At 25.5% G+C, this 20,972-nt stretch overlaps 4 protein-coding genes across 11 annotated transcripts in view; 2 read left to right on the forward strand and 2 right to left on the reverse strand.

The window, feature by feature from the left end:
- Positions 1–215: 215 nt before the first annotated feature.
- On the reverse strand, positions 216–1,934 carry LOC126895292 (uncharacterized). The gene is made up of 2 exons (XM_050667014.1): positions 1,795–1,934; positions 216–1,046 (listed from the first exon to the last, which is right to left on the reverse strand). The coding sequence occupies exon 2, from the start codon at positions 1,042–1,044 to the stop codon at positions 364–366; it is 681 nt and encodes a 226-aa protein (XP_050522971.1). The 5' UTR covers positions 1,045–1,046; positions 1,795–1,934; the 3' UTR covers positions 216–363.
- A 116-nt stretch (positions 1,935–2,050) lies between these two features.
- LOC126895290 (NECAP-like protein CG9132) lies at positions 2,051–4,759 on the forward strand. The gene is made up of 4 exons (XM_050667010.1): positions 2,051–2,257; positions 2,449–2,654; positions 2,732–2,922; positions 3,295–4,759. Exons 1-4 carry the CDS (start codon positions 2,172–2,174, stop codon positions 3,538–3,540), a joined length of 729 nt encoding a protein of 242 aa, XP_050522967.1. The 5' UTR covers positions 2,051–2,171; the 3' UTR covers positions 3,541–4,759.
- Positions 4,760–4,878: 119 nt separating this feature from the next.
- On the reverse strand, positions 4,879–8,261 carry LOC126895297 (transcription factor HES-2-like). Its single transcript, XM_050667018.1, has 4 exons — positions 7,618–8,261; positions 7,139–7,251; positions 6,113–6,205; positions 4,879–5,634 (listed from the first exon to the last, which is right to left on the reverse strand). Exons 2-4 carry the CDS (start codon positions 7,241–7,243, stop codon positions 5,254–5,256), a joined length of 579 nt encoding a protein of 192 aa, XP_050522975.1. The 5' UTR covers positions 7,244–7,251; positions 7,618–8,261; the 3' UTR covers positions 4,879–5,253.
- Positions 8,262–13,286: 5,025 nt separating this feature from the next.
- Positions 13,287–20,972, forward strand: part of LOC126895288 (uncharacterized) — a 13,968-nt gene continuing 6,282 nt past the window's right edge. For 2 of the 8 annotated variants that reach the window (XM_050667005.1, XM_050667006.1), the window contains exons 1-3: positions 15,367–15,694; positions 15,899–16,164; positions 16,953–17,122. In XM_050667005.1, the coding sequence (XP_050522962.1) occupies positions 16,044–16,164; positions 16,953–17,122 (291 nt within the window). In that variant the 5' untranslated portion in view covers positions 15,367–15,694; positions 15,899–16,043. Of the gene's footprint in view, positions 13,863–15,366; positions 15,695–15,898; positions 16,165–16,473; positions 16,518–16,558; positions 16,657–16,952; positions 17,926–18,073; positions 18,162–20,972 lie in introns of those variants that run through there. The other 6 variants (XR_007701618.1, XR_007701619.1, XM_050667001.1 and 3 more) reach the window with 6 other exon arrangements.

The raw sequence follows: 20,972 nt of genomic DNA on the forward strand, positions 1-20,972 counted from the left end.
CATATTAACAAAATCATATAATATTAAGCCGTTAATAAACTAGCCTCTTTTGGAATTATATATATAATTATGGAAAACATTATACAATTTATAATAAGTTATAGATATTTCTAATTTAACATATTTTATGTGTCAAGTGACAAACATAATTGATAATATGTTAAAATTAAATTTCCACAATGAAACTACAAATATTTTATGAAAACATAAAATGATTAAACATAGAAATAAATGTATATTTTATCAATACATAGTAAAAGTAGAATAAAAACTTCAAAGGCATAAAAGACAAATATGTATAAAAAAATTAGGACACTTGTATAAAATTAAAAGGAAACACAAAATTATCACAAAAGTATTTGTTCATTCTACAGTTAAACTAAATGTTTCTACATCATTAAAATGTTCATTAATTGAACGTATAAAGGCTTCTTCTTGTGGGTCAACTTTTTTCTTTTGTTTTGTTCTTTTTTCTTTTTTGTCTGTTTTAAGTAGTATTTGTTGGTCATTTTCATTTTCATCTTCATACAAACTTTTATTATTTCGTTTCCTTCCTGGATAAGATCTTCTTGGAGCTTTCTCAAATCTTACAACTATATCTGCATCAATTTCAGCCATAATGTCAGTGATGTTTGTGAAATTATAATCAGAAGCATCAGAATTCATAGTTGTCCATTTATCATCAGATTCATTTGTTTTAGTAAGAGTAAATTCTTCTGTTATTTCTGATTCCTCTTCATTTTCTGGATCACTGCAAAATAACTCGGGCACATGTTTAAACTCATAGTCTTCATTTATTACTTCTAAAGACGGTTTAAGTGGTTTTTCTACAAGTATAGGTTTTTTTTCTTCCTGTGTTCTGATTGCACTAATATTGAGAATATTGCTATTTTCAAGCGTACGTAACGCTTTCCTTGAACTTCTTCTTACATATTTTGCTGGTGTAGATGCTTGTTGAGGAGGTTCAAAATTTTCATCAGCTATTGAAAACTCTTTGAGTTTGTCTATTTTTTTCTTTAGCCCAGAGTTATTTGTTCGGCTCATGTCTAAAATACAAATAAGAATAAATATATTTAAATGTTTTATCCTTAAAATAAAGTTTAAAATTTAATACAATTCTAATATTTTTATCTCATAACATAGTAGATATAATAAAAAAATGAATAATTAGATTATAATTTTATTAGATTTCATTTTTAAATGATCAATAATGGTAATCTGGAAAATACAATAAATACTGATTTAAATAAAAAGATGTTTGAAAAACAAATTAACTCTACCGTAAAAGTGAGAGTTATAACTTTGTCAGATAATTATTTTTTAAATTTTTATTTAAAGAAAAATAATTTGTAGCAAAAAATGTACAATTTAAATATATCATTCAAAAAATTAAAGATGGTAACCTTTTCAAAATGAAATGAATTTAATATTTTTATATCTATATATAAATTTTACAAGTAGTATATATTAACCTCATAAACTAAGAAACAGAAATAAAAAGAACATATCCTAAGTTGGAATATATAATTTAGTTTCACAAACTTCAAGCATTATGAACAAACATATGCCAAATAATTTAAATTAAATATTTTTTATTTTTAACTTATAACGTAAAATAAAATGTAATAATAATAGTTAAAAGTTAACAAGGAAAATTTTACCACCCATTTTATAAGTCAGTTTCATTAAAAAAAAATACACGTTTTCAAAACAAAAAGAATAACAATTTCTTCGAACTATAATTTGTTCAAAACTAATAGTTATTTTAATAAGTATTTGAAAAATTGACCTTACTTGTAAAGCTTAATAAAGTTGTAAAATTTAAATTTAATATTTCTAATTATCAAAATACAATCTAACTGAAAATCACAATGCTTGTTTTGTTTAGACAGGTTCAAGTTTAACAACCGTTTTGGGAGTATCTAATTTACTCTGTAAATCAATTCTCCTTGAGAAAAATCAGTGTTGTGTATTACAATAATTGGTGTTTCAGGAGAGTTTACAGTGCTGCCAGTAAAAAAAAGAACAAATATTTTTGATAACGTCAGATAATAGTTTCTTTGACAACCAGCAAGAGCGATTTCTAATTATCCCGAATTGTACTTGTTATATTGTTAATACGTATGTTCTAAATTTTCGTTTTGTGTCAGATAAAATATTACTATTGAATCATGGAAACGTATGAAAGTATATTACTTGTGAAAAATGAAGTGTTTGTCTTTAAAATACCACCTAGAACTACTAACAGAGGATATAGGTAAATGTATTTATATTGAAAAAATATTAATCAATAAGAATAATCTGTTAAATAAAAAAAATGTTAGCTTAAGTTAATTATGTTTATTTTAAATTTAATGTGATAATTTTTTATTGTTAGGAGCATGTGACTTTAAAATTTAAATAGCTATAATAAATAGAAATGACATCAATATATTATTTTAATTTTAGAGCAGCTGACTGGAATCTTGCTGAGCCAACATGGACTGGCCGTATGCGTATTGTCAGTGTTGGTGATGCATGCACATTAAAATTAGAAGATCGTAATAATGGAGAACTTTTTGCAAAGTGTCCAATTGATCAATATCCAGGAGTTGCCATTGAATCTGTGTCAGACTCTTCACGTTATTTTGTCATTAGAATACAAGATGAAAATGGTAATAATATAAATTTTCAAAAATAAAATATATCTATGTTTATATTGTACTAATAAATAATTATTTATTTTTAATAGGGCGTGCTGCATTTATTGGTCTGGGTTTTGGAGATCGTTCAGATAGTTTTGATTTAAATGTTGCTTTGCAAGATCATTTTAAGAGACTGAAAGTGTGTGAAGACATTGCTAAAGAAAAGAATGAACCTAAACAAGAATTGGATTTAAAATTTAAAGAAGGTGAAACAATTAAGATAAATATGAAAATCACTGTAAGTATATTTTTGTTAAGATCTATTGCATAAATGTTTTACAATCTTTCAAAACAGTGCATTTTATAAGCCAATGAACTGCCAATGTTCATGTTGCTTAATTGATTGTTCTTTTCACTTTTTCTTAATAAACTGACAAATGACATACATTGGTTAAAAAATACATACAATATACTATAACAACTTATTTATGTTGTAAAAATAATTTTTGAGTAAGTATTTGTTAAAAAAAATGTACCAGTTCAAACAAAAATAAATTTATATTTATGTTTGATATCACAGTATTTTATGATATAATTTTGGCATACTTTAAGATTTTAGTAGTTATTTTTTAATTGTTTCCTTTTAAAAAATATAATTTTTTTTTTCTAGAAAAAAGATGGTAGTGAAGTAAATAACAAACAAGCAAAACCTCGCACTGTATCTTCTGGCATAGGAGGTCTATTACCTCCTCCACCAGGTTCATCAGGAACTAAAACCATTCCAGCACCACCTTCTCAGACATCTTCTCCATCTCATCAACCAACAAATACGAATAATTGGGGAGAATTTGCTTCTGCTAATACTAATACACAGTCACAAAATAGTGGTTCTAATCCTAATTGGGTTCAATTTTAAGTTATTTGATTCCAAGTAAAATTTTGATTATTATGATTAATCTTTTTTATTTGTTATTTTTAATTTATTTATTATTAAATTTACTGTTTATATGCACATTATTGTAAGGATATTATTACTGTATAATATTTATTAGGGGATTATACAACATGTAAACTAAGTAAATCCTATTATGTTACTTTCAAAATTATTGATATTATTTGTTTATAATTTTATTATAAACATTTCTGTGGTATGTTACCTTTATATTTTATCCTATGTTTTGTAGTCTATACTTGCATTATCTATTATGTTTAAATAAAATTGTATTGTTATGTGAGTTAATTTTGTTTTTTGCACAATCCTTAACTATTTATTATTATATCAGTATTAATAAGATAGTTATGATTTCAAATATTATTTACTTGTGTATTTAATTAATAACTATACTTAGGTTATTATTTTATTTACTTATAAATTTAATTGTTATAATTATACAAATTTTACTTAGTCAAAACAAGTTACTTATTAGTATTATTGTGTCTTCCAGTTTTACTAATAAAAGTGTTGATGTACTTATGTAAAAATTTTCAAAAAATAATATTAATGAAATATTCTATAAATTTGTTACTAGTATTGAACACATAATTATTATATTGTTGAAATTATTTAAGTTATTTTACTAGCTATAATTTGTCATTTATGCCTAATAAACCATATTATACAATTAATAATAATAATAATAGAACTACGTTACTTTCTTCTTATTTTTACTTTTAAATTACTTATAAAAATATGATAGAATCAATTTATTTAAATTTTATTGCAGAAACATTAAATTGTCTTTTTAAATGAAAAATAACTGAATTATTTACTTTAAAATACACAAGTTTATTTTGTTCTAACATTTTTTTGTTTTAAGTTATGAACTTATAAAATTAATATCAAAAAATATGAAAAATTGATGAATTGTGGTTTTTAGAATTTTCATTAAAATATGTTTTAGATATTTATTTAAAGATATTATATATAATTAAAGATAATTTTCATTTATATTTTTGTCATTATTATCAACATTGGAAATAAATTTTTGTTTTGTAAAATTTAATGTAAGAGTTAATCGAATGTAATTTATAATAGTGAACAGAATTTCTGTTCTATGTATCATATTATTACTAAAATATTTTTATGATTCTTGTGATGTCAATAATTAATCTGATTAAACATTTTGCATAGTTCATTTTTGTCTCTTATTGTTGTCAAAGCACCATTTATAAAGTACAAAATTCAAGATATTATCGTCAACCATAAAATGTATATATTAAAATATTGATATGAAAACAAAACAATTTATTTCTGGTTGATTTATACAATTTTATTTAAATTAATAAATTATTTTTATTTTTACTTAGTTTAATAAAAATTTGATTCAATCACAATGACCACCAGTACAAAATATATCAAAGACGTGTATGTTTCAAAATTGAGAGAAATTATTTTCTTTTAATGTAATATTTTTTTCCACGATAATTAAATATTTCTATGTAATTAACATGATCATAATGCATCAATTATTATGATATTTATCAAATAAATTAAACTTTAATTTCAAATTTAAACATATTTGATTAATTTACATTTGTACATTGATAATAATTATAATATAATAACATAACAAAGAAATGTATAGTTTTAGAAGAATAATTGGTAAAATATGTAATGCTTTATAAAAAGTTACCAAGGTCTCCACATGGAACCAGGTGTATTATCTAAGTCTGTGTGTCTTGATTTTTCAGCCATTCTTATGTGATTAATGTCAAAATTGGTCTGTTTTGGAGATAAGTTTATGTAGTTATTTGTTGGGTATTTATTAGGTGTGGTTAACTGTTCCATGCGTCTTTGTAAGTGTTCAACCATACGAATTCCTGACTGTTGTCTTACATTTATCCGTTGTTCCGAAATAAGTTCTTGTACTTGATCAATACACTGTTTGAATCCAGCAATATAAATATCAGTTCCTGATGGTGTTGAAGCTGTACGTTTTAAGTATCTAACAGTCATTTCTAAAATATCTGCTTTTTCTAACTTGTTGACCCTGGATATTTCTTGTCCGTTCTAAAATCAAAATACTTATTATAAAAGTTTTCATATCCTTTATGGCACAAGCAATAGCTTTAAGAGAGAACGTTAAACATGATAAAAAAAAGGAATAATAAATACCAAGTATCAAAATCAAAACAGTATTTGTCTATTCAGTTTTGTTTATAGACGCATTTTACAAGAGAGAGAGTCTGACAAATAATTTGTATTTGAATTTTTTAAATATGGTCTGGGATTAACTTCATATAATACGTGTAATATAAATATATTGGAGTGCGATATGCTACTGACACATGCGCAACTAGAATACAATTTTTGAGGGTAGAATATATATATAATATATTATATTTATATAGTACCCTCAAAAATATATAGCTTATAAAACATACATAATTTTGTATAAAGATTTCATGGGGCTAAACGCTCTTTAATTCTCCTTCCCTATTTAAGACATTGGTTACTAAAAAATGTTTAAACAATGGTTTGTACTTACGAGTTTTTCAGCATCCACTACAATTTTTTTTAATTCATCCAAACTTTGATTTATTCTAGCTCTTCGCTTCTTTTCCATTAATGGTTTTCTAATCTTTAAAACATACAAATTATCTTATTTAATATTTAAAAATTTCTATTTTTTTCGTATTTCAAAATTAAAAATTTATTTTAAATATTTTTATCTAGAAATTTAGGCAAGCTAATAATTCATGTAATTTATTAATAATTGGGATAATGAATTTTTTAAAAAAAGCGAAATTTCAGATTTCATTAAAAATTAGACTAGGGCAAAGTTATCACTCCTCTTTTTTTTGTTCATTTAGCTTTTACGATTACATACTTCTAATCATTAGCTGAAACCATAGAAATGCTAAACATTAAGAAACCATAGAAATGTTAAATATTAAGAAGCCATAGAAATGAAATAAAATTAAGAAGCCATAGAAGTTATAAAAATTAAAAACCATAGAAATTTTAAATATTAAGAAGACATAGAAATGTGAAAAAAATTAAGAAGCCATAGGAATACTAAATATTAAGAAAAAATAGAAATGCTGAACAATAAGAAGCCATAGAAATTCTAAAAATTATGATATCATAAAGTCATTTTTTTCACTCAAATATGTTTAGAGAATTTTTGATATTTTTCTTATTATTATCTGTATAATTAAACAAGTAATAGATCATTTTTCCATCATAAATTATCAATATATATATATTTAGTACTTCAAATAATTTTCTAGTTTCATTAAAAATTATTATTTACTTCTATTTTATTAACGAATTTAATCTCCCGTAATAATCTATAGAAGAATATTTCCAACTAGTTAACGAGTAAATTCTCTTAGGAATATTCTTTCGTTATATTACTAGTTACATTACTAATATATCATTAATTTTTATTGTAAAATTTAATTGATGATTAAAAGCATTTATTTATGTTAAAAAGACTAAAATTTTAAGAACGAAAGTTGGAACCTCATTGTAATAAATATATTAGAATGTTTATTTAAGTTATTCTTACCTTTCTAGGTTCAATAAGTTTTGTCTTTCTTCTATTTATTGAAGATGAAGTAGAAGAAATGTCATCCATGTTGTCTTCGATGTCTGAGATATTTGTATAACACATTTTGTTTACTGCAAATTATAATTAATTATTTTTATAAGATTCTATTTAAAGATGGATAATATGTGTGGCTGTTTTCAAAAAGCTGATGTATTGCTTTCAACATTTTTTAAGAAAGCAAAAACAAATAAAAAATTTCAATAGTGTCTAACGGAAACTGAAATTTTATCTTTTGCAAAAAATGCAAAAAAACGACCCTTCTTAATGAAATTGAGTTGTAATTTTTGAACACGTAAAAGATAATATCTATCTCTATTCAAATTATAAAAGTCAACATTTATGACATACAACTTTTGTATATAACCCACAGAATTGATATAATATAGATATGCTTAGTGAATTCATTAAAGATCGTTATTAATTAAATTCGAACTCACTTGAAAAATTAACGGTTTCTTGCTATTGAGTACGCACAAGAATAGTATTTGATGAAGAATTTAAGGCGGGAAGATCACTTGTAGTCGGTTTAAACCATAAACATCTACTGACCCTTAAGATGTTGTGAAGCATCCGGGTACATAGCACATCGGGTAGTTATACACTATCCTTTTCCCTCGAAGACACAAGACCTGTTGGGGTTGTTGTAGTGGTGGTAAGAATAGTTGTACAAGTGGTAAGAGTGGTGGTGAAACGTGTAGACAGCTCGAGAAACCACCTACATTATACGACTTAAAACTCGTTAAAAACCCCTTACTTTCAATACGTATTTATATTAAAAATGAATTTTATTTTACTTATTTAATTCCAAGTGATCTATTTGAAAAAAGAAACCATAAAAAACAGTTACATATAATATATAAATGATTTGTCAATGGGTGTCTAATTTTCACTTGTTTAAATGGTAACATTTTATTTTATTTTTTAGCTCCACACTTACAATTTTTTTAGAGACCCTCTAGTTGATAATTAATTGAGATGTTTTTCGCTTAATTAATTGATTTTTTTTATTAAAAATTGCAGGGTGTGACGGGTTAGTACACGATTGCAAACTAATAATTACATAAATTATTAAAAATTTTTTTCATTTTGGTAAATTTCATATCTTATTTCCAGCGAAATAAAAAAATTTTCATCGATAATTTTTTAAAATTAAATACAAATTAATCTTATATTAACTGCTCATCTTATCGTTGAGGAATAGTAAATAAATTTAATTTTTTAAATTTTTACTACGTTGAAATGACTCATTAACATGGTAGATAAAATGACGACCTTCATTTTACAAATAACATTACAAAATTTGTTTTTTAAACTTCAATTGATAAGTAAATATGAATTTCTATTTCAAATCATAACTATAGTTACTTAGTTTTACAAATTATTTATTTCAAGGTATAATTTTCCAAACAATTTTGTTAACATTTTTCATATATAAAAACAATATATTAGTATTTTCAGCTTTTATATGAATGAAAATATATATAAATTGTTTGCCATGTACTTTGAATTATAATGTATTTTATGTTCCTTTGAAATTTTCCGAAAAGTAGATACATGTTAATACAGTTGGTAGTCAAATTACACGTCACCGTTAAAGACTATACAGTTTTACTTTTTATCTTTCTAAATCCGTTAAAAAACATCTTGATACGATTTCGTCGTATTTTGGGCGTACACGAAAGGTTTTTTGAAAAAGAAGAGCAGTACCGAACATTAACGGTCGATTTTTCTTTCTTTGAATTCTACATAGAATGGAATAACTATAATAGTACACACACACACACACACACACACACACACACACACACACACACACACACACACCTAAATATGAAATCGGAACCTGTTTTGAAATGGAAATCTTATGAAGAAGTGCACACATAGAGAAAACGGTGAATGAATCGGCCGGAAATGCCGATCCATTCATTACTGGGCGGTCCACCGCAACCCATATAATATTATCTTTTTTTTTGCCTTATTCACCTGCTTTTTCAGGTACCAATACTCGAAGCGCATTATCGACTACACGTGTAATTCTTTTGTCGCTTTTTTTACTCCGGAACTTAAATCCCATCGATCTTGGTCAGTTTTTGTCCTCCTACAACGTACTCGAGCTGTACCAAACGTGCTGAACATGCCTATAAACCTTTTGATTATAACGTTGATAGAATATAGGTGTAGATTAACAAAATAATAATCCATAAATGTCTTATTGCGGATTATTTTAGTAAAAGATAATAAAAATATCGCACTGTCTCTGGGAAAGGGCTAAATTTTTATAGAACATGGTAATTTACTGAAAAAATGAACCAAAATTTAAAATTCCGTAAGTAAATATAGTAGTAAATTTTATTATATTTATGTTTGATTATACTACAAAAACACAATATGATTTTTTTCAAAACAAATTTTTTAAATAGTTAAATAAGTGTAAATTTTATTCTAGACAAATATATTGAGGAGGTCAAGAGGGGTATAAGTGTTGAATTTAGAAGTATTTCTAGTACATGGTATTCAATTAAAAAACGTAATGGTAAAAAACGTAGTGTCTTTTTTATATTCATAAAAATGTTTATATCTTCAACTGTCGCTATAGTAGTGAATAATGTGTTACTTGTATTATTTCTAATGGTTTATTTATAAAAATATAATATAAAGGAACATTTTTTTCTGAACATTTAATATATTTCAATGGTACTAATACGGTACTAGTAGTGGTCAATACAAATAGAAAGTGTCCCTGAAGACACCGCCGAGATTACCAAATCAGATAACGTCACCTATACATCGATTGTGTGCCGAAATTTTGCAGAGTTGTACACGTGAAATGACATTTATAGAATTTCACACTGTTCTTTTGGTTTATTTTTGTAAACTTAAAGACACCAAAAGAACATTGTTAACATAAGCTGAATGGAGTTTTTTCATTCAAAATAGTAAATAGACGTTCGTTAGCAGCTGTCGCTTTTTTATAAACAACTACATTAAGGTATGAACAAAAGCACATTCTGTAAAATTTGGTTGCTCGATGTAGCACCAGCCTAAAAATGTTTCAAGTTAAATTTTACTAAATATTTACAACACCAATGTACTCCTTACAGTGATTGTTTATTTAAATAAGTAATGGATATGATTACAACAGCGTGTCTTAGCAATTGTGAAAATCAATTAATATTATAAGTAAATCAACAAATCCATTGGCAATCTGTCACTTTATTTCATGAAGTCAAAATTAATACTAAAATCTTCTGTTTCTACACGCGCTGTATGATTTTTAAATTTGACTTCTGGGTAATCTCACAATTAACTCTTGTTAAGTATTTCAGATTACACAACACCGAAAAACTCATAACTGCCAGAACAGCCCAACTCATTTCTACAACATTATCAAAAATGCACATTTCCGTGCAAATTTGTTTATAACAGGAAAATATTTCGGAACTACACGGGAAATAATTTTAAGATCCCAACTGTGTAAAATAAAAAAGTTCGATTTTAAATATTTAAAAAATTTCAACATTTTTAAACTTTTACTTTTGTTTGATGCTTAGAACTGAAATTAAGTTGACTACTTTTGCACAATTTGTGCGTACTCCATTAAGACTTAATTAAAAGTTAAATTTAGTTTCTTAGTGATGGGCAATAAATCAACTAAAAGTGATTAATATTTATGAAATAAATTCAAATTTTATGAAAAAGATTGATTTTTACTTTAAAAACATAACTAAAAATATTTGGTATAATGATAAAGTTCTCGATGCCAATCAATTCAACTCGCGATCAATTATGATTAAATTTGTAAACACTTTTTTTTATACACAACTTGTTGAATATTTACAATCTGTTCTACGTAAAACAATAGGTGTTAACAATAAGACGAAATAAAATGAATAGATAAGCGTACATTAGAGCATCCAGAAGAATTGTATTAGGTATATAAAATATATGTATTTTACAAACATAACGGCTAAGTAATAATCGATATATAAATATATTTAAAAAGTACAAAAATAAAATGCACAAATATACAAAGTGTTTAAAAATGACAATCTACAAGGACATTACAGATGATAATTCTATGAAAGTAATAACTACTTCAAAATCAACAACCCATTACGTTTTGTGACTGATTTACAGGAATAATAAAATTACCTACGACGAGTCCGAAATAGAATTTGCATTGAACGCGTGTCGCGGCGAATGGGATTCTCTAAAGGCAAAATCTAACACGATTCTCGTTAAAAGTGTTTGTCGCGATAATAAGAGAGCAGATGTTCGTTGACTTTGTGACTTCGGGTCCGTAGCTAATAGATGCCAAATAGGCCCAAAATTGTGTGCCCATTCAGTGTATTTGTCAAGTTAATAAAACCGTATTGGCACTGTACTGCGGGTGGGCGGTTTCACCAGCTGTTGCCTGTCCCGTTCAAAATGCACTTTAACGACAATGCACGGACAATAGCCCCTAAGAACCCTTGTAGATATATTTTTGGCAACGCTCATCATATTAATGTACACTTGACGCCCAGGCACATCAAATATTTCATTATCGCAGAACGAAATGTACACTCGATAAAAAAACGTTTTGAAATAAGGAAAATCTTCTGATGTAACTGCACATAATTGTTGAATACTTTTGAACTCATCTTTAATACCATAAGATATTTTATCAATCTCTTACACGCAGTTCATACATACTATTATAATGCATGTACGTTTGTAATAGCTTATTAGTTAGTACTTGGTAAAAAAAAAAAATAAATCCAAATTGCGTGTTAATAGATATAGTTTTAATGGGGCCCGTATGATTTGGATCTATTTAAATGAATTAAAATATGCAGTCTTAATTATATTTAGAAAACAATGGTATTTCTAATTTATTTATTCATTGCGTCCAAACAAAAGTGCCAGTGTTATAAGAAAAATACTCATTTTTGCTGATATTTTGAGATTTGAAAAAAAATAATTAAATTACTTCATTGCATAATACTGTATATGATTTAACTTTTAGTAAATAATGTTTAAATAAAAGTTATTATTGTTTAACTAACTATTATGTTTTAGAGAAGCTATTGATATTAGGTAGCTAGGACTAACCACTATCTTTACTTTTAGGGAGTTAACGTCAGTAGGGATCTCTTCATAAAATTAAGACTAGCGCTTGAAGTGTGCGAACTGTGGCCACAAACTAAGTTAATAATAAGAAAAAGGTTTTTTTCACTAAAAAAAAGTACCAAGAGCCTCGCAAAATCTTTTCACATAAAGATACGTGATCTTAATAGGGGAACATAGTGTTAGCACTACTTTTTTTATATGTAGCACCTCTAAAATTAAAAAATGTTTATAGTGTTATATTAAATAAAATTTAGGACAGAGGAAAAATTAATTTTATCACTTTCAAAAGTTTTGTTGAAATTATGCCTTGGGCTAGATTTAGCGCCGATCCACATAAATCTTGGCAATATATAATGGCGGCTTATATAGAATAATTGTGAATAACAAAGAAACCATTTAACCAGAAAAGAAATCATTATGGCACAAAGTAAGCCCCAATTTATTTTTTTATATTAAATCAACATGTCTTAGTTGTTTATTAGTACATAGATTATTAGTTATATCAGATTTATAATATATTGTTATGGAATTTTTATATGAGGTGTTTTTACTGTAAGGAGTCCCTTATAAATTATGTCATTATTCAAAACTCAAAAGAAAATTATATTTTGGTCTGACACACTAATAATAATCTAAAGTTTTGGTAATTTATTGGGAAATACACTGTAATAGTTTTCAAGTTATACCTTGAGGTGGTTAGAACAAATCTCCCTAAAACGTGCACACAATAATAGACGGCAGCCTTCTATGTAGAATCATGAAAGGTACACAAAAAATACCAAAAATTTTACAATGAAGATCATGTATAAGAAAACGTGTCGTTTTTCGTCTTTTTGCTTCTTTTACATAACTCAGTAGCTCATTTAAGGTATGAGCTGATACGTGACTTTCAATCGCCGTCACGCTTTAGCCTTTGCGGTAGTTGTCAGTGTTTAAATAGGTAACCTGCACATACATTTTGTAGTACAAGTACAAGATCATTAGAATACATTTTGTTGTGATTTAATTTATATTTATCTTTAAGGAAACACCTGGTTTAAACGTTAAAAAATATGTAAGTTGTTTTTGTGCGCTTATTACTTATATTTGACAGTAACTATAGGTTAAATTTTAGCGAATTACGACGGTGGTAACAAAATGATATTTCGAGTCATTTTCCCCTATTAAGAAACATCATAAAAGTACTCATCTTTGAACAGAATCTCAGAGCTGCAGCTGCTGTATTTTTGACCAGTTTGTTCTGACAGTATTTTCCACCTCATCGGATTGCAGACAAACAGTTTATAAAATATCATTTCATTTTTAATAAAACATTTATAATAGCATAACAATACTGTATATGTATGTGTGTATACAATAAGGAATAAAAGAACCCACTAAAGCGTGTGTCCTTTACAAATAATTGCTGAGTTTCATTGCAGAGGAAGCATTAAAGGCAACCGACAGCTAAAATTATGACAAAAGTTAGTTTTATTGCTAACCAACGACCATACAAAAGACAGCATGTGAAGAAGCCAATAAAGACTTATTTTAAAGGCAATACAAGTCCTTCATTCAATTTTTTTTTAAGGTAATAGTTTTGATTTCGAAAATGTTCATTGTTCATTTGAACTATAATCATTATTTTTATCTATATAATCCATTATCTATATATTATATTTATTATTAACGTCGTATGAATATTTCCGTTGTTTTAGAATGACGATACAATTAGTAGGTAAGTATTGAAAGTTACATCATAAGTAATTTTTATCTAACATTTCAATCGATTTTTAATAAAACTAACTAATTTTAAATCATTCTTAGAAATGTTTCGATCATTGTATTTTCCTTAAAGTATTTCAAAGTATTAGGAAAATTTAAAAAACCTAGCTGATTGATAGGTGTAAAGAGAAGATAGCAGGTGAAGATGATACTTGTTAAAGGATGGACGCCTTTAAAAAGAAGGCGTTCAACCAATTCTAGACTAGATATACCACTACGGGTATTATTCAAGAGCTTACGCATTGCATGTATATTTTCAAAAATAATAAAACCTAATAGTACAATATGTGATCTGTGATACACCACTACACATTTTATTAAGTTTCGCAAATTTTCGCTAAGTTCTGTTAAAATGTTTAGTTAAATAGAGTGATTCGCTGGGTTTAAAGATAATAAAATTATTTGAGACCCAATACTTTCAGCACATTTACCGTATTTCTCCAAAGTTTTATAATTTTAGTAAACAAGTTATTATTGTTAATTTGTATTTCTTTCTGTCTTTCGCAATGATGCGAACTGAGTACTGATATACTTGATATGCTATGAAAATAATACTGGCGCCAAAGATTAAACAATACTAATATATCTTTATAGATACACACATTACACGGTTTACACAATCCGAAATGTCCATGTTGTACACTTGTTATTGATGTTTGATTTTGTTTCAGCTGGATGTATAAGCGGCATTTCTAAAAAGATATCGGTAAGCGCCACAGTAGTCCTGTAATCAATAAGGACATGTGCAAAAATCCGCGCCCATTTATTGGATCAAAAGAAGCCGCAGCTATATATTATATACGTGGTTCTCATTTTTGTAATCGGGTGTGTTAGTAGGTATATATATATTGATGTATGTTTTTTCATATAACAGAAATAATGAGAGCACGTGTCTCTGGAATCTGTTTGAGTAAGGAATCAAATTGCTTTTTACATATACTGAAAAACTATCCCTTGAATTAATTACTATTGGTAATAATTTATTACTAACATACAGCTATCCATTGGAATATCCATCGAGTAAAATAAATAATATTAGACCTGAAATTCATTTTTCACTTATTATTAATGTCTAAATTAAGTTTTTAAATGAAAACTTGTTTGATTGGACTAAAAAGATAATGTAAAATGAAAATAATCATCTCAACTTGAATTATAATATGACAATATGTGCTGTTTGCGGACATAGAAATTTAATGTTTTAACTTAACTTAAATAAATTCAATTTTTATACATTTTTTTTAATTCGACAAAAAAAAACTATATTTTTTATCATTTATTTATTTGTTATAATTAGTCTACTAATTATACTTCGATAATATGTATGTGGGTATTATTTTTATGCTTGTCAAATTAAAATAGTGTAACTCAGCATGTGGGCGGTAAATGTATAACAGCAAAAAGAAAAAACTATATTTTTTTTTTGAACCATAGTTAAGAACGCGACGCCTGAAATGATTTAATCACAGCTGGAGGAAATCATTCGAGAGTTAGTGATATTGTATTAACGTAACAAGACAATGTTATCAAGAATTGTGTTAGCTAAGTATCCAATGTATTTCAATGATCACATAATTTTTTTTTCATTTTTATAGCCTAAACTTACAAATATGGATCTTCAATAATTATAAAAAAAAAGTACAGTATTCAATAAAATGTTTTATTTTTTTATTGAATTATATATTAAATATTACATATATTATGCACTCACAAAGATTATATTTGATAATTAGTACTAAAAGAATAATTAATTAAGAACGCATTATATGAGGGATTGAGGGATGCGAGATGTTTGAAGAAATTTATTTACTTTTATACAATTTTTTATTTATAATATTTCAGTGAACCTAGATATCCTACGGAAGGGAATTTCAGCTTGAATATACAAGATACAAGAAAATGTACAATAATACGTATACCCTTACAGTAAGCTGTAACTGCGTGTATAGATTACTCGATCATAAGGTGATACTTAAAGAAAAACTTCATGGTTGACCAAATAAAATCATTGTTCGTTGTCATATTTTATATTAACAAAAATCTTCAAACGATTTTGGTGAATGCGATGGACCCCCATTTGCTTATATCTATTCTGATCGATATAATGGGTAAGCTACACGGTTGAGCATGATCTCTATACATCACACGTTACACTACACATCTTAAAAGAAATGCATAAAACGATGTGCTGAATATATTAGTTGAGGACAAATGGATTGAACACACTGTGAAGTGTGAAATATCTTAAAAGTTGCATCGAAGCGTTAAAAACACAATAGTGGTAGCTGGTGTAGGACATCACACCTTTTGAAAAATTGTAAAAACCTGCTTAAACTATTCAGTTTAGATATCTCACTTTAACATTAAAAATTATATTAATAGTTTCTAAAAATATGTAAATAAATAAATAAAATTTCAGAAAATGTTATGGTAAATTATTTAATCAATATTTAACCACAAAGTAAGGACCTATAAAAATTTAATGAGGTGTTGTNCATCTCACTTTAACATTAAAAATTATATTAATAGTTTCCAAATATATGTAAATCTAATTTCAGAAAATGTTATGGTAAATTATTTAATCAATATTTAACCACAAAGTAAGGACCTATAAAAATTTAATGAGGTGTTGTTCTAAAAAAATTTAAAGTTATAATTAAGTTAAATGTAATAAATTGTTACATTTTAGTTTATTTAACTGAAAATTATAATTTATAAAATAAATTCTGTCAACATTTGTTTATATAAATAACATATTTTATACATATTAAGCACTCTAGGCTGTAAAAATAGTATTAAGATCATTTTGATTTTCACGTTTGTTATTTGAAAATGTATACTGAATATTTATTTTTGTTTGGTATTTTTTGCATTATTCCCAATTTTTATTTTTTAGATTCCATGAATATTAATAATTTTAAAAATTATCTTCTTTACCCTCAGTGGGGAAAATTAAGAAATGGATTACATATTATTGATGGAAGTCGTGGAGAAATTACAATGGACCAACTGTTTGATAGATTTACTGAAAAAGATTTTGTTACACCTCAAAATCTGAATGATAAAGTAAGACAATTTTATTTATTGTTGAGTTGCAATCTCTCTATGAGATTATTAACATATACAGACTTATTAAATTGTAAATGGACTGAATGTAAAAAACTTGCCCATAAAGGAAAATGTAGTTACAAAAATATAGTGGGAGATTTCATGTCTTTGACAAACTTCATTGTAGATTGGCCGAGTGGATTTCAAGTGTTTTCGAAACTTACTAAATTGAAATTTAAAAAATACCTTAATTCTTACATTAGCATTGTGGATGATTTAGCTTCATTTTATCATAGCGACAAATATATAGATAATAAAATTAGTGAGTTATATTCCAACATTCGTACTTTTATGAAAAAAAAATGCAGACCAATACAGCCAATTCCATCAGATACAATTCAATGGTACAACAAGAGTGTTGAAAATGGAATGTCTCCTACCAAAATAAAAAGGAAAATAAAATTTCTCCTTATTGACGAACAATTAAATTTACTAGTGTTGTTTTGGAAATTAGGTTTCTTGTCTACACCAAAAACTTTTGAAGGTTGATCTGAACATTTATTAACATTTTTTTTTGACGTCATTTAATTTAGAAATATATGATCATAACTTTTATAAGACAGTGTAAAATAGTTTTATTTTGTCAAGGTTTACTAGAGCACATCATATTTTACGGACTTTTGACCCATTAAACTTTCATCGTACATCTCAAATTTTTTTTAATGACACTTTAGTTGCATTCATTTATTCTGTACAGGGTGTTCAGTAAGTTAGGAAACAGTTAAATTGTTACAAACAATGAGTACAATAGAAATTCGTTTCCTTATTTACTGAANATTTTAATGACACTTTAGTTGCATTCATTTATTCTATACAGGGTGTTCAGTAAGTTAGGAAACAGTTAAATTGTTACAAACAATGAGTACAATAGAAATTCGTTTCCTTATTTACTGAACACCCTGTATAAAGGAAAGAATGTTTGCCAAAGAATTGTAATACCAGAACACTGATCTCGCAACTCTGAAATTAAAACATTCACGTCACATAAATCTAATTGGATATCGGTCAGCTCTCATGGTTATATTATAATAGTTTGATATTTAACAACTATGAACAGCACATTTTCACTAAGTAAATTATACAGAATATTACTTCCAATTTTTTTATGATTTGATTTATCAATTTGTTTGTTTTTTGTTACATTTTCTCTAAAATGTTTTTTTTTTTTTACTTTAATAAATATTATAAATATATTTAATTAAATCGTTTGTTATATATAGTCAAAACCTCTTAAATTATATTATTGTTTTGTTTATTTTTTTTAAAGGAGGATATAAGCATAATTTTTTATAAAGTATGATATTTTTATAAATATCATAAGTGGTATAAAGTTTTTATGTGTAACGTTCAAATGCCTAATCTTGTTTCTATAGAAACATTTTTTACTGTACACAGTAAAAATGCAAACCAAACACTGTTATGGACCAGGGATTGGAATCTCTATGGTTTTTAAAAACTCGCTTTAAAGAGATACCGGTATAATTAGAGATTCTTAAAAATTATTATTTTTGAGGGTTCCAGCCCTAAAATGGTTCTAATTTAAAAAAAAATTAGTTATTATTTTTTTGTTATTTTTTGAAGGTAAATATCATTAGTGTCAATTGAAATATTGATTTTACATTATTATTGTAAATAACCATGGGGTGCACTTAAAAATAAATAAACTTTCACTATTGTATTATTATATTTCTACAGTATATTTTAAGCAATAAAAGCAGTTTTCAAAATATTTTAATAGCTATTTATACATAACAGCAGCTTAAATAACTTTTTGTTATTTATGATATGTATAAATACTTCTTACTAGTAAGTAAAATTACGGTAATAATCTTTTTCAAGAATATTATCGGGAATTATCTTGAGAATATTTTTTAATGACATTAATATTTTTTTTAACTTGTTTTTATTATATGTTACATTATTGCAAAATGTGTCTGAATCAGCCATCATGTAAAAAGTTAGTCACTTATAAATTTATCTATTTAGCTTCAGATAATTCGATCAAACAAAGTGAGAAATATAGTCCAATTTGAATAAAAATTAACCAATTATCCAATTTTATGTTTTGAGTTTATAAACGCTTTAAAGTTATGTGTAGAAGTAATCAAATTTATACTTGACAATCAAAATAAGCAAATTTTATTGTAATTATATTAAAAACTTGTTTGATAGAAAATATTTCAATTTCAACTAAATGAAAGCATTTTTTGGGGAACTTTTTAATTAAAATTTTAATCTTTGAGTAACACATAAAATATTAAGCATTCATTGGAATGCAAAAACATTAAGAAACCATAGAATCACTTTTTGAATCAAATGTTTTTTAAAGAGTTTTTAATATTTTTATTATCATGCAATTATAACCAAATAAAAGAAGAAGATTCTTTTTCCATCATAAATATTCATTATTTTAAATCATTTTCAATTTTAATTAAATATTCTTAAAGAAATTATTTAGTTCCATCTTTTTAAAAATATTTTAGTTACCGAAATAATTCTCTCGAGAATATTATTTTGTTACATCATTATCCCTAACTCATAAATATGATATTATCATTATACAATATTTGTATACTTATTATTTTTTCATATAGTCTGTGGTTATACATAAAATAGCTCATTAATCGTACACTATGGTTTAGACTAATTTTAAATACCATTACAAAAATATTTATTAATGTAATGTAATTTTAGATAGGTGTCTTTTAAAGGATTATTTAAAATAAATAATTTAGGTTCCCTGTTAGGTTCTGGATTTTTTATTAGAAATGGTTTTTAACTAGTTCTTAAAAGTTTTTTAAAAGGTTCTAACTCCTACTACTACTAACTACTACTAAACAAAAGGTTGCCACTTTTAAAAAAACTTAACATGAAATTTAAAATTATTATCATTTTTTATATAATTTATAATATTGACATATACAATTGAAAAATTGTGTTAATCATAGTTTTATAACTTATAACTTTCATTAAAAAAATTTTCAAAAAATTATAATTCAACTAAAAATTTCTAAAAACACTCAATATAATTTTTAACCTGCCTCAAGACGTTTGAAATTATAGTTCAAAACATCAAAGAAATTTGTATAATGTACAATAGAATAAATATATTATTTTATTAAATAAATTAATATCGATATTACAGGCAAATATTTTATTGATCTATTTAATTAATTAGTTTAATAGCAAAATATAACAATTTTTTTTTTTAATAANTACAGGCAAATATTTTATTGATCTATTTAATTAATTAGTTTAATAGCAAAATATAACAATTTTTTTTTTTAATAAAAGTAATTAATTTTTTAATTCAGTTGTATTCACATAAAGATTTCTGAATAATTATTTGAGATTTACTAATGGAATACACTAGTTTAAAGTAATCTCAACAAATTCTATTTAGAGCTTTTAGTTTATTTAAGTAAACGTACGTTATAATTATAATGTTAAACATTTAAAACCGTTGGAATGGCGTTGAACGCAAATGAACGGAATGCACAAATGAAAACATTTTTCTATATAACAAATTATTATCTATATAACAAATATCTAGATGTTTTTGTTATTTAGTAATACTTATAATATATAAAAAAAAAGTCCGAATAACATGTCTTCTATATGTAAACATTCTGTAAATTAAAAAAAAAAAATTATTTGTGTGTAAAAAAAACTGTTTTTCGTGTTTTAATATTTTTCTACATCAATTTTTTTCGTCGATTATTTATGATTATACTATAAATTGAACAGTGTAGTCAAATAGGAGAGAGCATATTTTTTTACAAAAAAAAAAAAATATTTAAGTGTTAGT

This window comes from Daktulosphaira vitifoliae, unplaced genomic scaffold (genome assembly GCF_025091365.1).
Source record: "Daktulosphaira vitifoliae isolate Bord-2020 unplaced genomic scaffold, ASM2509136v1 Scaffold_1, whole genome shotgun sequence".
Lineage (NCBI taxonomy): Eukaryota > Metazoa > Arthropoda > Insecta > Hemiptera > Phylloxeridae > Daktulosphaira > Daktulosphaira vitifoliae.